General features: G+C 53.9%; 1 protein-coding gene across 1 annotated transcript in view; it reads right to left on the bottom strand.

Annotated features, from left to right (window-relative positions):
• The window catches only part of LOC102571272 (probable cation-transporting ATPase 13A4), a 41,680-nt gene extending 28,934 nt beyond the window's left edge, over positions 1–12,746 (bottom strand). The window contains exons 1-8 of the mRNA XM_006270905.4: positions 12,689–12,746; positions 11,113–11,388; positions 6,340–6,513; positions 3,590–3,727; positions 2,274–2,344; positions 2,101–2,181; positions 1,195–1,264; positions 495–629 (exon numbers count right to left, since the gene is read on the bottom strand). Of these exons, the coding sequence (XP_006270967.3) occupies positions 495–629; positions 1,195–1,264; positions 2,101–2,181; positions 2,274–2,344; positions 3,590–3,727; positions 6,340–6,513; positions 11,113–11,205 (762 nt within the window). The 5' untranslated portion in view covers positions 11,206–11,388; positions 12,689–12,746. The remainder of the gene's footprint in view (positions 1–494; positions 630–1,194; positions 1,265–2,100; positions 2,182–2,273; positions 2,345–3,589; positions 3,728–6,339; positions 6,514–11,112; positions 11,389–12,688) is intronic.
• Between the last annotated feature and the right edge of the window lie 2,820 nt (positions 12,747–15,566).

The raw sequence follows: 15,566 nt of genomic DNA on the forward strand, positions 1-15,566 counted from the left end.
AAACCTCAAAACATAGCAATGCATTCTTCAGTCCAGCCCCTGTGGATGACTGTGGTTGTTTGCAAGGCGGTGGGTGACAGACACTTCTACCTCTGTGCCAGGGACTGCTTTTGAAGTCTTCGTTTACACAAGGATGGTGAGCAAACAAGGTGCTGCTATGTGGAGGGAGGATGCTGGTAACAGCAAGAAGGAGAGACGACTAGGAGTAGCTAGTGAAACCAGCTGTGGGGACTACTGGGTTACAGCGGTGTCATTAATGTATGCATTTGGTATGCAAATGGTTAAGGCTGGGGTTTTCAGTGGGATTTAATCCACCCTGGAGATGTACACGTATATCGAGCTCCCCCGGTAAAGGCCCCAGCACTGCAAAGTGTCTTTCACGTTGCGATCGCCTGGTCGCGTGTCCAGCTGGATGTCACGTTCTGGGGTCTGAGCTCCCAGGCAGCAGCTGGCAGAAATGAATCATTCCCCATCATGGGAGGCAGAGTGCTTACCTTCCTGAGGTCATACACGGTTAAAGAAACTGAGAGGAGGGACATGAGTAGGATAGCGCTGGCATACTCCATGTAATCATCGGCAAACCACAGGCATATGCTGAAGAGCTGGAACACGTAGAAAGGGTGCAAGACCTGTTTGGAGACACAGCAGCAATGAGTCCTGGAGCTCTGGCTCCAAGCTGGGACACCACAGCTTGCCAGGACACAAGGTCTAAGCATCCGAGATCAACATGGACGGTAGTTTGGATGTGCGGGGCCCAGTTTGAGCCCAGCAGCGCTGTGTTGTCTGGGCGAAGCAGAGCAGAGAGGAGAAGGTTTGGGCTGTGGCATGAGGAAGGCACTGGTGGGAAGACGTGAGCCAGCCAGGTAGCACAGCTGGGGTCAGTGACCTGTTGCCAGCTAGTTTGGAGGTGCCTTTCACTGCTAAGTGCCTGTTTCTCGCACGGCCGAGCCCAGCTTTACGAGATGAAGCAGCCGATGCTTTGGCAGCGATGAGAAACTAAATGCAAAGCCGCAGTTCGGGTGTGGTGAGGGACTGGGAACGATGGTGCGTGATGGTTTCAAGGAAGTTTTCAATCCAATCTGGGGGAGAGGGAGCGTGCTAGATGGAGGACCAGGCACAGAACCGACCGTGTCCCTTAGGCCTGTTCCACCGGTCCAAAGACCCCCCAGTAACGGCCATGGAAACACAGCTTACCTCTTTGACGAGTAGTTTCCAAATAGGGACAACGCGGACATCGATGGTATTTGGCCCGCATATTAGCCTCCTGTATGGGGTAAGGAGGGATGACTATTAACGGGACCTCCATTGATTTAGCTGTGTCCCCGCACCCGCGAGTACAAACAGCAGCAGCTCCTGCTGCATCGCGAGCTGGCACTGATCCCACTCGCAAAGCTGCAAAAATCTCCATTCCCAAGACAGAGAGAAATCATCTAGCGTTCTGCATATGCCAGGTATTTCCATGCATCAGTTCTTTGGCGGCAGAAGTATGGGCTTGCTAATGTCCAAACACTACCAGTTACCAGGACAGAGAGCGCCCGCTTTGCACACCCAGAGAGGACAACTCAGGGCTGTAGCAACTGCACGCGCAGAGGGGCAGTGAGATACTCAGACCCGGCCGGGGGATGCCATGGGATGCCCATCACCGCACCGTTCCCGCTCATAGCTGTTAGTCAGACAGCACTTCTTGGTCAATAAATTAAGATATTTTCTAGCAATGTGTTCATCTACTTGAATGAAGTCAATGGTGAGGACTCATTAATTACTTAAGTTATGTACACTAAGCTGTCCTGAGGAAATCGTTAGTGGATTATCAGTGCGGCTGCTGGAGACGTGGCTTTGGTTCTTTCTGGGCGTGCTGTTTCTCTTAACTGGAAAGCAGAAATAATCAGCCTCAAAGCATATAGCCGCTCTCCAAAAACGAACAATTGAGAAATACCCAGAGATATTTCCAGTAAAGAGCTCAGCCCATCCTTTCCTTTGCACACAGCTGCCCAATGCCTAATCATGTCCTGGGAGGTCCTACACCCGCCGCCCTCCGTCCGCGCTGACACCAGCGTGTAGATGTAGTGCTAAGTGCCCCGGGCGGGCCGCAGTGCGCACCTGATAGCCTGATCTTCGTGGCTCAGACCAGAGCCAAACTTGTCGTGCATATCTGAACACGTGTGGTGGTCTTCTAGACAGCTGAAAGACAAAGGAGAAGTTTTCCTGCTGAAGGCATTCTCCAAGAGGCCCTATTTCCTTAGGGAAATGTGTAAGCAGCAGTTTCAGCTCACCCAATTTTCTGGAACCGCTTCCCAGAGATATTCCAAAGGTACCGGATCTTCTGCACCTGGATGCACCTCACCTGCAAGACCAATGAGCAACAGCTGTGTTTGCAAGGCGGGGGGGGGTGAACAAAAACCGGCTCATTGCTGCTCGGGGACTCGGGAAAGGCAGGGGCGCTAGCGGGGCTGGACTCCAGTGCGACAGGTAGGGAGAGGACAGCACCTGCAGGAGGTTGTAGCCCTCGTGCCGCCTCCTCCGACTGAAGTTATGCACTGACAGATGGGCAATGCAGGCTCCGGTGCTAAAGGCCCTCACGGCAGCACCGTGACAAATGCTTCTGCCATCCAGGGCTGGCTAGAAGACACTGTCTCATTTTGGTAGACGATAACCCTACCTCCTCTACACACCACTTGGTGACATGCCAGCTGGACTACAACAACGCGATCCACCTGCGCACAAAGCCGTCGGCCTCAGGAAGCTCGGACTAGTGCAGGATGCAGCACCGTGTCTCCACGGTGCCAAATCCAGGGTCATCTGCTGCATTCAGACATAGCATCATAGAACAGTAGGGCTGGGGGGACCTCAGGAGGCCAAATCTAGTCCAATCCCCCACTTGGAGGGTTGCGGAGTATTTTTAGACGTTGCCAAGTCCATCCTCTGAAGAACGTTATGCATCGCTTCCCCCTCTCAGACCATGCCAGCTCTTACATGTATATGTTAATATAATATATTCCCCAGGGGAAAAGGAAAGGAAAGAAAAGCTTTGTTCAGGTGCATCTAAGGCTGCCCAGGTGGAGCGATGGTCTCTGCTAAAATCCTTGTGGTATCCGAGATGTGAATGTCGTTGAAGATAACGAGCACCATCGTGCATTGCTGGAGCGTGTCTGGAACAAGGTGGGTCCGGAGCTGGCTTGGGTTCCTGGCTGCCAACGCTGAGTGATTTAGGCACTTACAGCAAATTTCCCCTCAGATGCATCCCATATGCTACTGCCCTCCCTGCCCATGCCAGGGCTGGGTTTCCACCCCCGAGAAACAGCGGACCCTCTTTCCATCCTCCCGGTAGAGTGAGGGGGGCCCTGGCTGATGGGCCCTTTTCCAAAGCAAACCAGCACAGCCCCCTGCCCTCCCGTGGCTCTCTGCCCCCCAGCACCTCCGGCCCCCATCGCCTTGCGTGCATCCCGAAGGACGGCTCCCTGCTCCTCCACGCTGCGCTTCTACCGACCTCGCCTGCAGCCTCTGGCCAGTGCAAAGGGTGCTGAGCAGGCGTGAGAGGATGGGCCAAGGCAAATCCGAAGAAAGGTAAGAAAATATTATGCCCTCTTACTTTTAAATCCGGCTTCATTAGGGCTTCGTTGATGACAGAGCTTTCATCTGCAACGAGGGGATGGCCTGGTTTGAAGCTGGGCAGCGCGGACACAGAGATCCACGTCACCACCTTTCGTGAGTAAAGGTGAAATTCATCCTAGAGAAAGGGGAAAGAGAAGATCGCGTGGGCTTGAAGGGAGACATCCTGCACCTCAGCGAGGCCAGAAAGCAGGCGTCCTGCAGCGCCCTCAGCAAAGACGACGCTAATAACCGGAGCGGGATGGATGCACAGCTGCTGCAGACCCTGAGAGTTAGGAGGTGAATGAGAGGTAGGAGTCTCCATCCTTGGAGGTGTTTAAGTCCCGGGTAGACCAAGCTGTGTCCGGGATGATGGAGTTGGGGCTGGTCCTGCTTGGAGCAGGGGGGTGCACTAGATGGGACCTCCTGAGCTCCCTTCAACCCTCATCGTCTATGATTCAAGGTGCACCCCACAGTGCGTGGCCCCCACTGCTGCCGTCCATTGGGCATGTGGCCCCGGGGTGCCCTGGCAGCTGGATAGCCCTGACTCAAACTGGGGGAGCTCGTGCAGCAGCTACTGCCCTTAGTGTCTCCTTCCAGCTGGACTGCAGGACGCAGAGAGGACGTGTGCATCCAGATTCCCCCTTGGTGGCAAGCTTGGATGTCTCCTGTGATATGCAGGGCGTAAAGAGATGCCCGCTCTGTGGATCCTCTGCCTACTCACCAGGCTGCCCTGTACGGATGGAGCGTGGTCGGCTGTAACAGCGCGCCAGGCTGTCTATGCCACGGGCCTGGGAGGGGCTGCTCCGGGGGGTTATGATCGCCGTGCTGTCCCCACTCCTAGCTGGGTCCCAGTTAGTAGAGAGGGTGGAGGCAGAATCCCAGTAGGGCTGGGAACCCTTCTTGCAAGCAAAGCTAGAGCAGGAGCAAAGCTGTTCTGCAGCGAACGGGCTGCAGGCAAAGGATTGAGAAAGCATTAGTAGTCTAAACAAGCAGCAGGTGGGAGGGCGTCAGCGCTGAAAGCAGCGGTGATGGTGTGGAATGGAAATAACTGAGGCGAAACATGTGCAAATACAAACTGTCGTGTGCACGGAAATGCCGTCCGTGCAACTTGGGTCACATCCAGCTGCAGGTGAGTAACAGAACTAACATCCTCTCCCCCTTCCAGCAAGCTCAAAATGAAGACAGGTCTTTCTATGCCCTTCTGATTACACTAATGAGCTTGTCCGGAGGTTAAGGCAGGAGGCAGAAAATGAGACAAGGGGCTCATTGTTGCATCTGGGTCGAAACTTTCTTTAACGGCAAGCGTGACTGCTAATCACACTCGGTGGAGCCAAACCACCGCTTTGGAGCCGATGGTAAACTATGAAGACTCATTTTGTAAGCCGAGGGGAGTAGTCCAGGGGGCTGGTTGATGGGATTGTCCTGGTCCTCAAGAGCAGGAACATCCCCATCTCGATGCTGGCGTAATCGGATCAAATGCTAAAAACGGCGCAAGTGCCACTTCCGTGCAAAGAAGCCAGGGACAGGCTCTTCCGCTGCGCAGCGCCCAGCGCTCGCTTTCACAGAGGGCCCTGATAACATGGATATCAGCAAAAATGCAATCCTTGTTTCATTACATGGAGGCTAATTTAGAAGCTCACTTATTTCAGAAGCACTCAGCATGGCAAATCCATTTAAAATGACACCTGAGAATAAGTAATTAAAAATGCAAGCCAAACTCAAGATTAAATGATGAGATTAAACCTCGTACACTTTCTTGATTAGCAGAGTCCCATGAGCTTTTCTGGAGGCAGAGTCAGCTTTTGTGTGAAACAGTCCAGAGACAGGCCCCGATTTCCAAAAAGCCCTAAGGCAGGTGATCGCATGCATTTGTCATGACTTCACACGCGTGTGCAGACACGGTGACTGCATTCGTTACGTCACGTGACTGTGGGTGTGAATGGCTTATGGCTGCTCTAACGTGTGCTGCTTTGGGATTCCTGAACGAGAAGCATTTCAGGCTTCAGGACCGACTCCAGCTTGTCTGCAATTCTTGTTTCTGTTGTAGAGGATGTGAAACGAAGTCAGGGCCGATGCGGGGGTTCACTCCAGCGTCTAGGGGACAAGAGTCCCTAACAGGAAACCTCCATGCTGAATCACTCCCTTGCCAGGACTCTCTGCAAAAGGATGGATGCTGCACTGGGGGTGGAGAATAGATATGCCTTCATCTTGGAAATGGTCTGATCACATCAGGGTTGAGGCTCACTGGTACACAGCACCATGAAGCCAGAGCCGCACCCATTCTGAAGGGGACTAGGCACCTGTCTCCCATTTCAGCACATTTGAAATTTGGAAACTTTGTGAAACAGCCATGGCTGGCTCCAGGTGGCAGGCACAGACCCCCTCCCGCCCACCCTAGAAGGCTGGAGTGGAGCAGAGCACACGTCCCAGATGCCAGCTCATGAAAAGACTTGACTAAAAGGCAACTTTGATTCTGCAATAAAAGGTAAAACCCCAGGATAAATACCATGGTGCCAAACCACAGGTGGCATGGGGACCCTCCCCACGATACTGGGAGGCTCCTGCCTCCCGTTCCAGGTGTGGTGGATGTACAGGACTTGTAAAGCACGCTGGGTCCTGCGCAGGAGAGCTGCCAAAAACCAGACACTGTTCCTGGACAGCAGCAGTGTGAGATCTTGGTTACATGATCCCCTCAACAGCCTGTGAACTGCAAGCAAGCCAGTAGTGTGCAGGTAGGTGAGCACTCACTGTGGTCCTAAGCAAGACGACATCCGCTTCTTGCAAGCTGCAGGGAATGCAGTTTGCCCACACATCCCATGCTGGCTTCCAGTAAAACACCAGCCACAGGGCCCCGCAGGACAAGATGCATCCAGCAATGCACAAGGCTCTCCGGCAGCCCTCAGTTTTGTAGCCGAACATGTCCTGTGGAGCAAAGAAAAAGAAGTAAAGGAATGGGGAGCAGGTACTCCAAAGCAACACATGCATCCCACATAGCGGGAGGAATCCAGGTGAGTATGAGGAGCTATGTGGGGTGGCACTGCACAACCCCGGGTCACAACCATCGCATGCACAGAGAATGCTGTAAGCTCTGGGGAGCTAGTAGCAAACTTGGAGCAGGGGGTTGGATTACATGTGACCCCCTGAGGTCCCATCCAACACTGACTTTTTATGATCTCGTGCACATGGCAGAGTCTGGAGTGACTGAGGTCTAAAAACCCCTAGAAGGAAAATTTGAAATGGGTTGCCTGAAAAGAAGAGACACAGCTGGAATCATATCTAAGTGTGGAGCCAGATGTCTTGGGCTATAAGTCAGGAGCTCAGCTCTGTGCTCTCTGTCTGTGTAGGTGTCGGGCGAGTTGGATGAGTGGTTACCAGCTTCCAGCAGGGCCTCGAGAGCAGTCCAGCAGTCGTCTTCACTCCTAGCAGTAGGAGCAATTAATATTGCAGTGATCAATGCTTGGCCCCTTGTTTTCCACACTCAAAGTGCTGGGTGACACCAGCCAGCCCTCCTTATTCCTCTGTGAGCAAGTATCATTAGCTGCACTTAAAGGTGGAGAAACTGGACCAGCAAGGTGAGGTGATCTGCCCTCAGCTTCAGAGGAAGGGATTGTCCAGGAAGTGATGACTGTCAGAGCCTCCTCTCCCCAGTCCCATCTCCCGGACCACAAGCTGTGTCTCTCTGTTAACCAAAGTTAGCAAGGAGCTGGTCAAACCAGCTGTGCTTATTCTTGATGGGTAGACTTTTTTGATGCAATGCATCCAGGTCCCAGGTAATGTAGCTGAGGATGCTCACTGTCCCTGGCCCTCCCCTCCCTGCGGGTTCTGGCCTCTGTGTCTTGGAGGAGCACAGGGGGGTCTTGGAAAAATACCCACAAGTTGTCCCCATCAGTAGCATTTGGAAAATTGGTAGCAACAGCAGCAGCGAGAGCAGCACAGGATGGCTCTTTGGACTTTCCCGGATTGCACTAGGCAAAAGATAAGTGTGCTTAGAGGTAGGTGCACCTAAGAGGAGATGGCTAACGTGTGCCTGCCTCAGCAGAGAAGCAGGTATGTCTGTGGGCCTAACTCAACTGCTCTGAGTTGTTCTAGGCTCAAATGAAGCCTAGACAGCCTGGGAAGAAGCTCACTTGGCTTTCAGCACAGCCAGGGTCGAAGCACCAGGGATCCTGCGCCCCAGACTGTCAGGGAACAGGTATCATGCAGCCTGGTCTATCTGTTTGTGCAGGGAAAGCAGTGAGGATGATTGACCAGCCCACCCAGGTCCACTGCTGGGAAACTCTCTGTGAAAGGTCGCCCTCCCTGGCGCCATCTTTCTGGTTATCCACGCCTTACGTGGGGCGCCCTTGCGGCCTGCTTTGGAGTTCTTTGGTCCCGCCCTAATCTCGCCTGCCACGTCTTGATGGAAAATGTTGTTTATGCAAGTGGGAGACTGCCTATTATTTGAGGTATGTTGGGGTCTCTCCTGTTATGGCCAGACCCCTGTTTTCTCTGGCTAGGCCTCCCCATCCAAACCCACTAAACAGGGTTTGACTCCAAGGCTCTAGCTTTTTTTTTCCTTCCAGTGCCTGGAGACTTGTGGCCAGCTTTCCTGCTCCCTTCTGGAGCCCAGCACTCTCCAGCCCAGAGGCACGGGAACTGGACCCACACCCAGAGAGCCGCAAGTTCAAAACCAGGGCACAACCCCAAACCTACCCGTCACCCCAAACAAGAAAAAAAACAAAATACAACTGCCTTTGAGTATTGGGGTTTGTGTCCCCCCCCAAAAAACTGCACCCTCTCTGCCCCCCCGGGGCCTCTCTCACTGCTCCCTCTCTGGGGCTGGGGTCCCCACACTACCGTGAGTCCCCTATGAGGCCTCCTCTGTCCCCTTATAGCCTCACCCAAGCCACTGGTCTTAGACAGTAAACAAAACACAAGCCCCTGGGCTATAACATAAATCCTAGCCGCCGGGCTATAACATTAGTCCAGTCACACCAGGGGTGCTCCATCATTCCCCAATCTCGGGGCCATACCTGCAGTCTGGCCTCTCCCCTCTGCTTACTCTGGGAGAGCTCCTTCCCCCTTGGGAGCTGCCTGCCTGGCCTCAGCCCTGGGGTTTATGTGGGACTAGGGCCCCGCCTCCTCCGGCCAGCTGACCAGATCCAGGTGCGGCCAATCCCCTCATTAACCGGTTGTCCTAGCAACCCGCACCTGGATGTTTATTTCTGCTCTGTAAGTAGCAGGCACCTTAGTGCCCTGCTACACTCTCCTGCCCAGCCATGCACCTGACAGCCACATCGCCTGGGGCGGCCGACACACCTGGAAGGGAAATCTCCAGGATGTGCTGCATGCTGGCAGGGGAGGCAGGATGGTGTGCTGAGAATGAGACCATCAAGGACACAGCCAGGAGCTCCTCACCCTCGTGGGCATCACTCTTGGGTCCTCTTTTATGCAATGCGAGCTTGATAAATCCCTTAACTTCTTCGTGCCTGTGTTCCCTCACCTGTCTGATGACGCTAAGGCCACCTGCCTTTGCAAAGCATCTTGCTACTGTGGAAGTGTGAGGCACCAGGTAATTCATCACTTCTCTTCATTATGACTACTTGATTGCACTGGAAAGACAGCGGATACTTAACACCGGTAGCTGAGCACTCTCTGGAGGCCAGGGTTGGCTGACCACGTGCCAGGACTCCTGGGTTCCCTTCATTGCACCGCTGCCAAAATATTGCTGAACCCAGAAAGAGTCACTTGATCCCTCTGTGCCTCTGAATCAGCAGGGTGTCCTGAGGCTTGAGCTATTCATTTCAAATTCTTGGAGGTTTTTGGGAAAAAAAGGGGCTGAGGACGTGCAAGGAATTATTAGCCCCGAGAAGCTGCCAGAGCTGCTGATATTGGCAGAAAGTTTGTGTATTCAAAGAGCACTTGATTTATTAGCTTTATCTGGAACCAAGAAGCAGAAACTGCTGCTGTTAATAGTATTTGCAACCACCAAGCCCAGATCTCAAGGACTTACTACACCTGTATCCTCTAAGCCAATGCTATTTGTGGCCTAAGGAGAAAACCAGCTTGTTATTTGCAGGACACCCATGAAGACAAAGTTCAATGCAAATGCCAAGCAAGTCCAGGCAGCCTTCTCCTCAGGGAAGAAATTGGCCTTCAGCTCCCAAGCTGTGAGGAGGACAAACACCACCAATCCCATAGAGTATTTCAGCTGATCCCATCGTCAGGTCCTTTCTGCTTTGGTAGCAGGAAGGGAACCTGTTTGCAGCAACCTAAAAGCATTGTCGCTATAACGACAGGTAATAGGATTAGACTTGAATACTTGTTGAAGGACTCCCGAGGGATTTAATAACTGGGCCTCTGTCTTAACTGCCAGGAAGTGTTTCACTGGGGTCTGCTCCAGCTTCCTCGGAAGTCAGCAGCCAGGCATGCTGCGGCCCCAGGGGCCTGCGCCGCCCAGGGCCCAGCTGTGCTAGGGTTTGAGTCCTGCTACCTCTGGGGAGACGAAGCGACAGAGTCCATCCCCGCGCTGATCCCCAGTGACTACCTGGCAGGGGTGGATGGGACGGTGACCCGGGAAGGACAGCTGAGAAGGGCCCTGCAAGCAGGACTATCATTGCACCGAGGGATAGCCTTGGTATCAATGAGTCAGGACCTAGGAGCCGGTGGTTTGACTCTGGTGGATGAAAATGAAGGATGAAATGCTTCCCCACAGTCAGATTTTGGAAACAGGGGTTGCATGGTTGGTGACCTATTGGCTGCTCCATGCAGTAGGCATTTTCTCAAGCAAAGGACCACTCTCACAGCACGTTTCTCCCTCTCTCTGGCTCTGCCCTGTGCACACTCTCTCTCTCTCTGTCTCACACACATGCACACACACACACGCACACGTGCTTTAAAAACAAATTCCTTGGAACCCTCTTTCGGTGAATAATCACCGAACAAATCACCCTTCGCACCGTACTGTGGATGCTCCCTCCCCACCTCCTGTCGGCAAGCATCCCTCAGGTTCAGCGCTGGGACTGAGCCCATGGGTCGGCAACTCGGGGCTGGACCCGATGATCTTATGCAGGGGGTCGGACTTGATGATCTATTGAGGTCCCTTCCGACCCTAACATCTATGAATCTATGAATCTATGAATCTTCCCAGGTCCCTTCCAGCCCTAATGTCTATGAAATCTATGAAAATCTTGCAAGGTCCCTTCCAGCCCTAATGTCTCTGAAATTTATGAAACTCTCTGTTCTTTGCCCCCTACATCTCGTGCAGATGGACAGTACTGCCTAAAGCGTCAGCCATCCCCTTGCAAAGGTGCGTTGCACTCCCCCTCGGCAGAGGACAGGTCTCAGTCACTGGTGGATTAAGAACGGTGGTTCCTGGTGTTCGGTTTCCACCTATTTGAAAAGCTTAAAACACGCATGCACAGCAGCAGCCAGTGCAATGCTGTTCCAGCAGTGACGCCCGTCTGCTCTCCCATCCCAAGCTGAAATGCAGGCGGCAGAGCTCTGCAGCAATGCATGGGAGGCATTCAGACGGCGACTTACCATTTCGTTGTCCTCCCCCTGGTTGAGCAATGCCCAGTGCCCTTCCTCCATGGTGTGCGGCTGCATTTGTCCTCCAGTGGTGCCAGGACCCATCTGTGGCTTTCATGCCCCACAGCTGGGCTGCAGCGGTCCGGTCCCTTGCACACCAAGGAGCCTGCCTCAGAGCACACCTTCGTCCCTGGGGAGAGCTCCTCCCTCTCTGGGGGTTTCGGGCAGCACGCCTCCTCCCTCCCTGCTGGTGCCTTATGTCCTGAGGCTGCTGCCGGGAAGGAAGGCCTGCACATGGGTGTGGGAGGAAGAAAGAGGTTTGCTCTGCTCAGTGTCTGCCGTGACTTGACTCCCAGTCGTAACTGGGATGAAAGAACAGGTCTGCTCAGGGCAGGGCACAAGGGGAATGGCTCCCCTCCCGGGAGGATTAGAGGTGCGTGGGCAAGGGAGTGCACCTTCACAAGAAGGAAAGGCAGGCATCAGCAAAACTGCACTGTGCAACCTGTGCAAACCTGGGGCCCCGCCTGGTCCCAGGTATTCCAGGAAGGAAGCAGGGGCGGCCTGGCCTCCAACCCAGGCCCCCGATCTGCACGTGTGCACACATCCAGGGGATGGACATAGTCTGGGCATCAGCACTGCCACTTGTCAATGGGGTGGTGCCCCCCAGATGAGCCGGCTCTCACCCCAGAAGGGATAAAGCACGGAGCTGATCCTACAGCTGTGCACCCCGCAGCCTGGGTGCTTCCCCAAGGGCCGCGCGTGCAAGGTGTGCAGCAGGATTGGGGCCGGAGAGGGGATGCCGCTGGTGGGGCAACACAGGGACCTGCCCCCGGTTTCTTCTGTCATGTGTGTGAAGGATTTTATTTGCCCCCTCTTCTGCCCTGTCCTCTCATGGCACGCACTTCTGACAGGTGCTACAGGACCCTCTCCTAGGCTGGCAGCCTTGTCCTGCCCAGTCCCGTCCTCTCTCTTTTGCATGCCAGGCCGTGACGTCACCTGTTTATTAACGAGGAAGGCTGTCCCCAGAGTCTCTAAGTGGGACGAATGAGTCCTGGCTCGACCGACCACGCTGGGGTCTCCCAGTCCCACATGTGTTACGGCGCCCTGCATTCACCGTCTCTTCTTCCATGCCCCACCGGCACCCAGACCTCCTGTGCATGGACCACCGGCCCTAATGGTGCCTCAAGGGCAATGATCGTGTCCTCAAGTCACCCCCACAGTCACAAGTTTTACTCTAGTTTACTCTGGCCCTGTCCTCCTATCTGTCCCCCACCCCACTGCTACCCCTGAGGGCTTATCTGTGCGCGCCAGCCCTCCGAATCCCGGAGCTCAGCACGGCTGCTATCTCTCCATCCCTGACCCAAGCAGCGCTGCTATCTCGGTGTCCCAGGTGACCCCGGCAAGTCTTGCTGCACAGAGGGCTTCCCAGGCAACCCCAGAGCCACGACCCAAGTGAAAAATAATTTCCACCGGTTGTTTTCCAATTCAAACAATCCCACCTTAGACGTCCACCTGCTGCAACGCCCCGTCCCCCTGCTTTCCCACCTGTTCCCCCAAGTAGCTGGCTCCCTCCCAGACGCCCGCGTACCTTCCTGAGTCTGCAGCCTCCCTTCTGGCCCCTGTGCTGGCAGGAGCTCTTCTCCCCGGGGACTGCCTGTCCTGGCTCGGGCGCTGGGCGTATATTTGCCCAGGTCCCACCCCTCCTAACTCCCTGAACCAGGCACAGGGGTTGCTCCTTCAGCCGCTAATCAGACCGCTCCCTTCTGCTGCAGTCAACCCAGCTGCTCTGCAGTTTTAGGGCTTGTGGACTGTGCTTCTGGGGCTGCCATAAAAGTCCGAGTCTGCTCTGCTCTCTGGCTCCTCATCCCTCGGGGAGTCACGGGGCTTGGGTTCCCCGTTACAGCAAACCCTGATCATTTTTATAGTCCGGCATTTTAACCTGGTCCTACCCCTTTCCTGCTTCCGTGTCTTCGGGGGTCTTTGACGAGCTGCGTGTCGCACCCGGCCGTGAGGACAGCGGTGTGCAAGGATGGGAACTGACTTGCTGAACAACCAGCAAACACAACCACACCGTGGATTTTTGTTTAAGAGAGCTGAAACTCTCTGGAAAATGCAGGAGGCGCCGAGTTACTCAGTGCTTTCTATTCTCACCTAAATCTCTCCCAAGTCGGGCATGTTCCCATTCAGCGTGCTGCTTCCTGCAGCGACGACGCAGACAGCGGAAGATGTGGGGAGGTTTCCAGGAAAATGGAAAAGGAGAGGTGTTGGGAGGAGAAGACAGCGATGCAGATGCCAGGAGAGGTGGCCAGGCCGAGGATCTATCGGCTGCTGGGAACCGGCGTCAGGACCAGAAGCGGCAGACAGCTTGCACGTGAACACGGGTGTAGCCAGAGGCACTGCACCCATCCACGGCTGCAAAACACCAGTGGTAAAACCCAGTTGAACTGGGACCGTGGCACCAGGGCTTCCTTTTCCGCTTGACTGTGTCCTGGTGCATTGCTTATCCTTCAGGCCCTAGCTTCTGGCCAGGTTATTCTCTGAAAGCCTCATCTCCTCTTTTGTAAATAAGTGAGTTTCCATCTGGCTGGGCTGGCTGTGAAGGGGAGCCTGAGGAGTCAGTGCCCCGATGCCCCAAGCTGGGAACCAAACAGGAAGAACTGCAGAGAGCCCATGTTTAAAATCCTGTGAGCTTGAAGCCAGTCACAAGGTTTGGGGGACTTGCACACCAGTGCTTTAAAGCGTTGGGTTGGCCAAACTGCCTCTTTCCCCAGCCCAGAGCCTGGGCCCCGCAGCCGCAGGGGAAGAGGACGGCCGCGTCGCACGGGGGCTGCAGCCTGGTTGCGGGGAGGCCACGCCGCGCTCAAGATGCAGGGTCCCAAGGACCCCGTCCAACCCGAGTCCTGTTCACGTCAGCGGGAAGGTGCTGCCTCCGTTGTTTCCTTGCAATGAGAACAGGAAAAGCAGATGAGGAGGGTGCGTGCGGGCCACGACAGTTTGGGCAACTTGAGTTTTGTGCTGTTCTCCCCCGTGTGCCACACCGAGACAAAGGCCACAAAGGCAAAGGGGTTTTTCCGCTGGCTTCAGGGAATTTGGGCTTAGATCCGGTGGGGTTTGCTGCCTTAAATCCTTCAGTTAACTGCTGCCCTCCACTGTTTAAATGAATTACGACACATTTCCTTTAAACCAGCCCGTCTTCTGTGTCTCCATCACAGCACCATCTTTTGTTACCTCTGCGTTACTGAAATGAGTATAGAAATCATCCACGCCCATGCAAATACCTAGGAAAAAGCAAGGTTTCATTTAACGATATAAAAACTCAGGGTAAAATGCAGAACAAACAACAATCTCTATATAAATAAATGCAAAAATCGAGAACTCTTGGTTCAGAAATGATACCGTTTATTAGACCAACTAGGAAATTGCAAAAATAATTCTCTTTTTCTGCAAGTTTTCAGGCTCAAACACCCTTCATCAGGCTTTGGGAAAATTAAAGGTGGAAAATTAAAGATGGTAAAAAGATGGTAAAAAAGCCCCCATAGGTAGGAAATAAACTTCATTTTTGCACTATATAAATAGAAATAATGCACCGAAAAGAGAAGAGCAGCACATGCCTCCTCCGCCCACAAATCCCGATTCTGCAAATGCATACATTTGCATATCATTAACTTTATGGACTGTAACGTACAGTACAGTACAGATGACCAGGGACTCGATGTCCCTGGGGGAAGCCCCAGCACCATTCATCTTTGCAGGATTGAGGCCTGTGCCCTTATGGGCACTAACAACCCTTCCAGGGACACCCCGAGCAAGTCAGAACTAGCTACGTGGCTCCGGGAGCAAGAGGGAAGGAGTTGGGTGCACACGTAATGTTTTCATGGAGGGTAAAGCCCCAGGTAGAGATAAAAGGACTATGGAGGCGTTGCATGGCTTTGCAGGAAACTATCAGCTTCTCCGAGCATCCGGCAGAGCTCCACGAAGGAGGAACGGTAGGGAAGGTGGGGTCCATCTATTGAAGCCCAGGGAGAGTATCTTTGCAAAGCCACCAACTTGCAAACCCAGTGAAGAGGGCTTTAAACGAGGTGTGTTGGGGGCCAGGGACAGAAAGGCAAAACATGCTGATCTATAGGGCTGGACTCTGGAGAGGAAATGGGAAACCACAAGAAGTGCATAAGAGAGATGAGAGCGAGACGAATGAGGCATGGCAGCCAGGGGTACAGGGTACAAACAGCAAGAAGTGGTGGCCTAGGTGCATCTAGGAGCCACATTCGACCATCCCCTCACCTATAGACATCACACGCAGTAAAGCTGCCTGGAGATGCTTGGGTAGCATGCCGTGGGATGCCGACTCCAAAGCGCTCAGCACCACTGCCCTCGCAATGGTATCTGGCCCAGCACAGTATTGTCCTGTATGGTCCAGAAGTTGTCGCGCTAGAAAGCTCGTACTTTTAGCCGTGCACTGAGACTTA

This window comes from Alligator mississippiensis, chromosome 7, assembly GCF_030867095.1.
Source record: "Alligator mississippiensis isolate rAllMis1 chromosome 7, rAllMis1, whole genome shotgun sequence".
NCBI lineage: Eukaryota > Metazoa > Chordata > Crocodylia > Alligatoridae > Alligator > Alligator mississippiensis.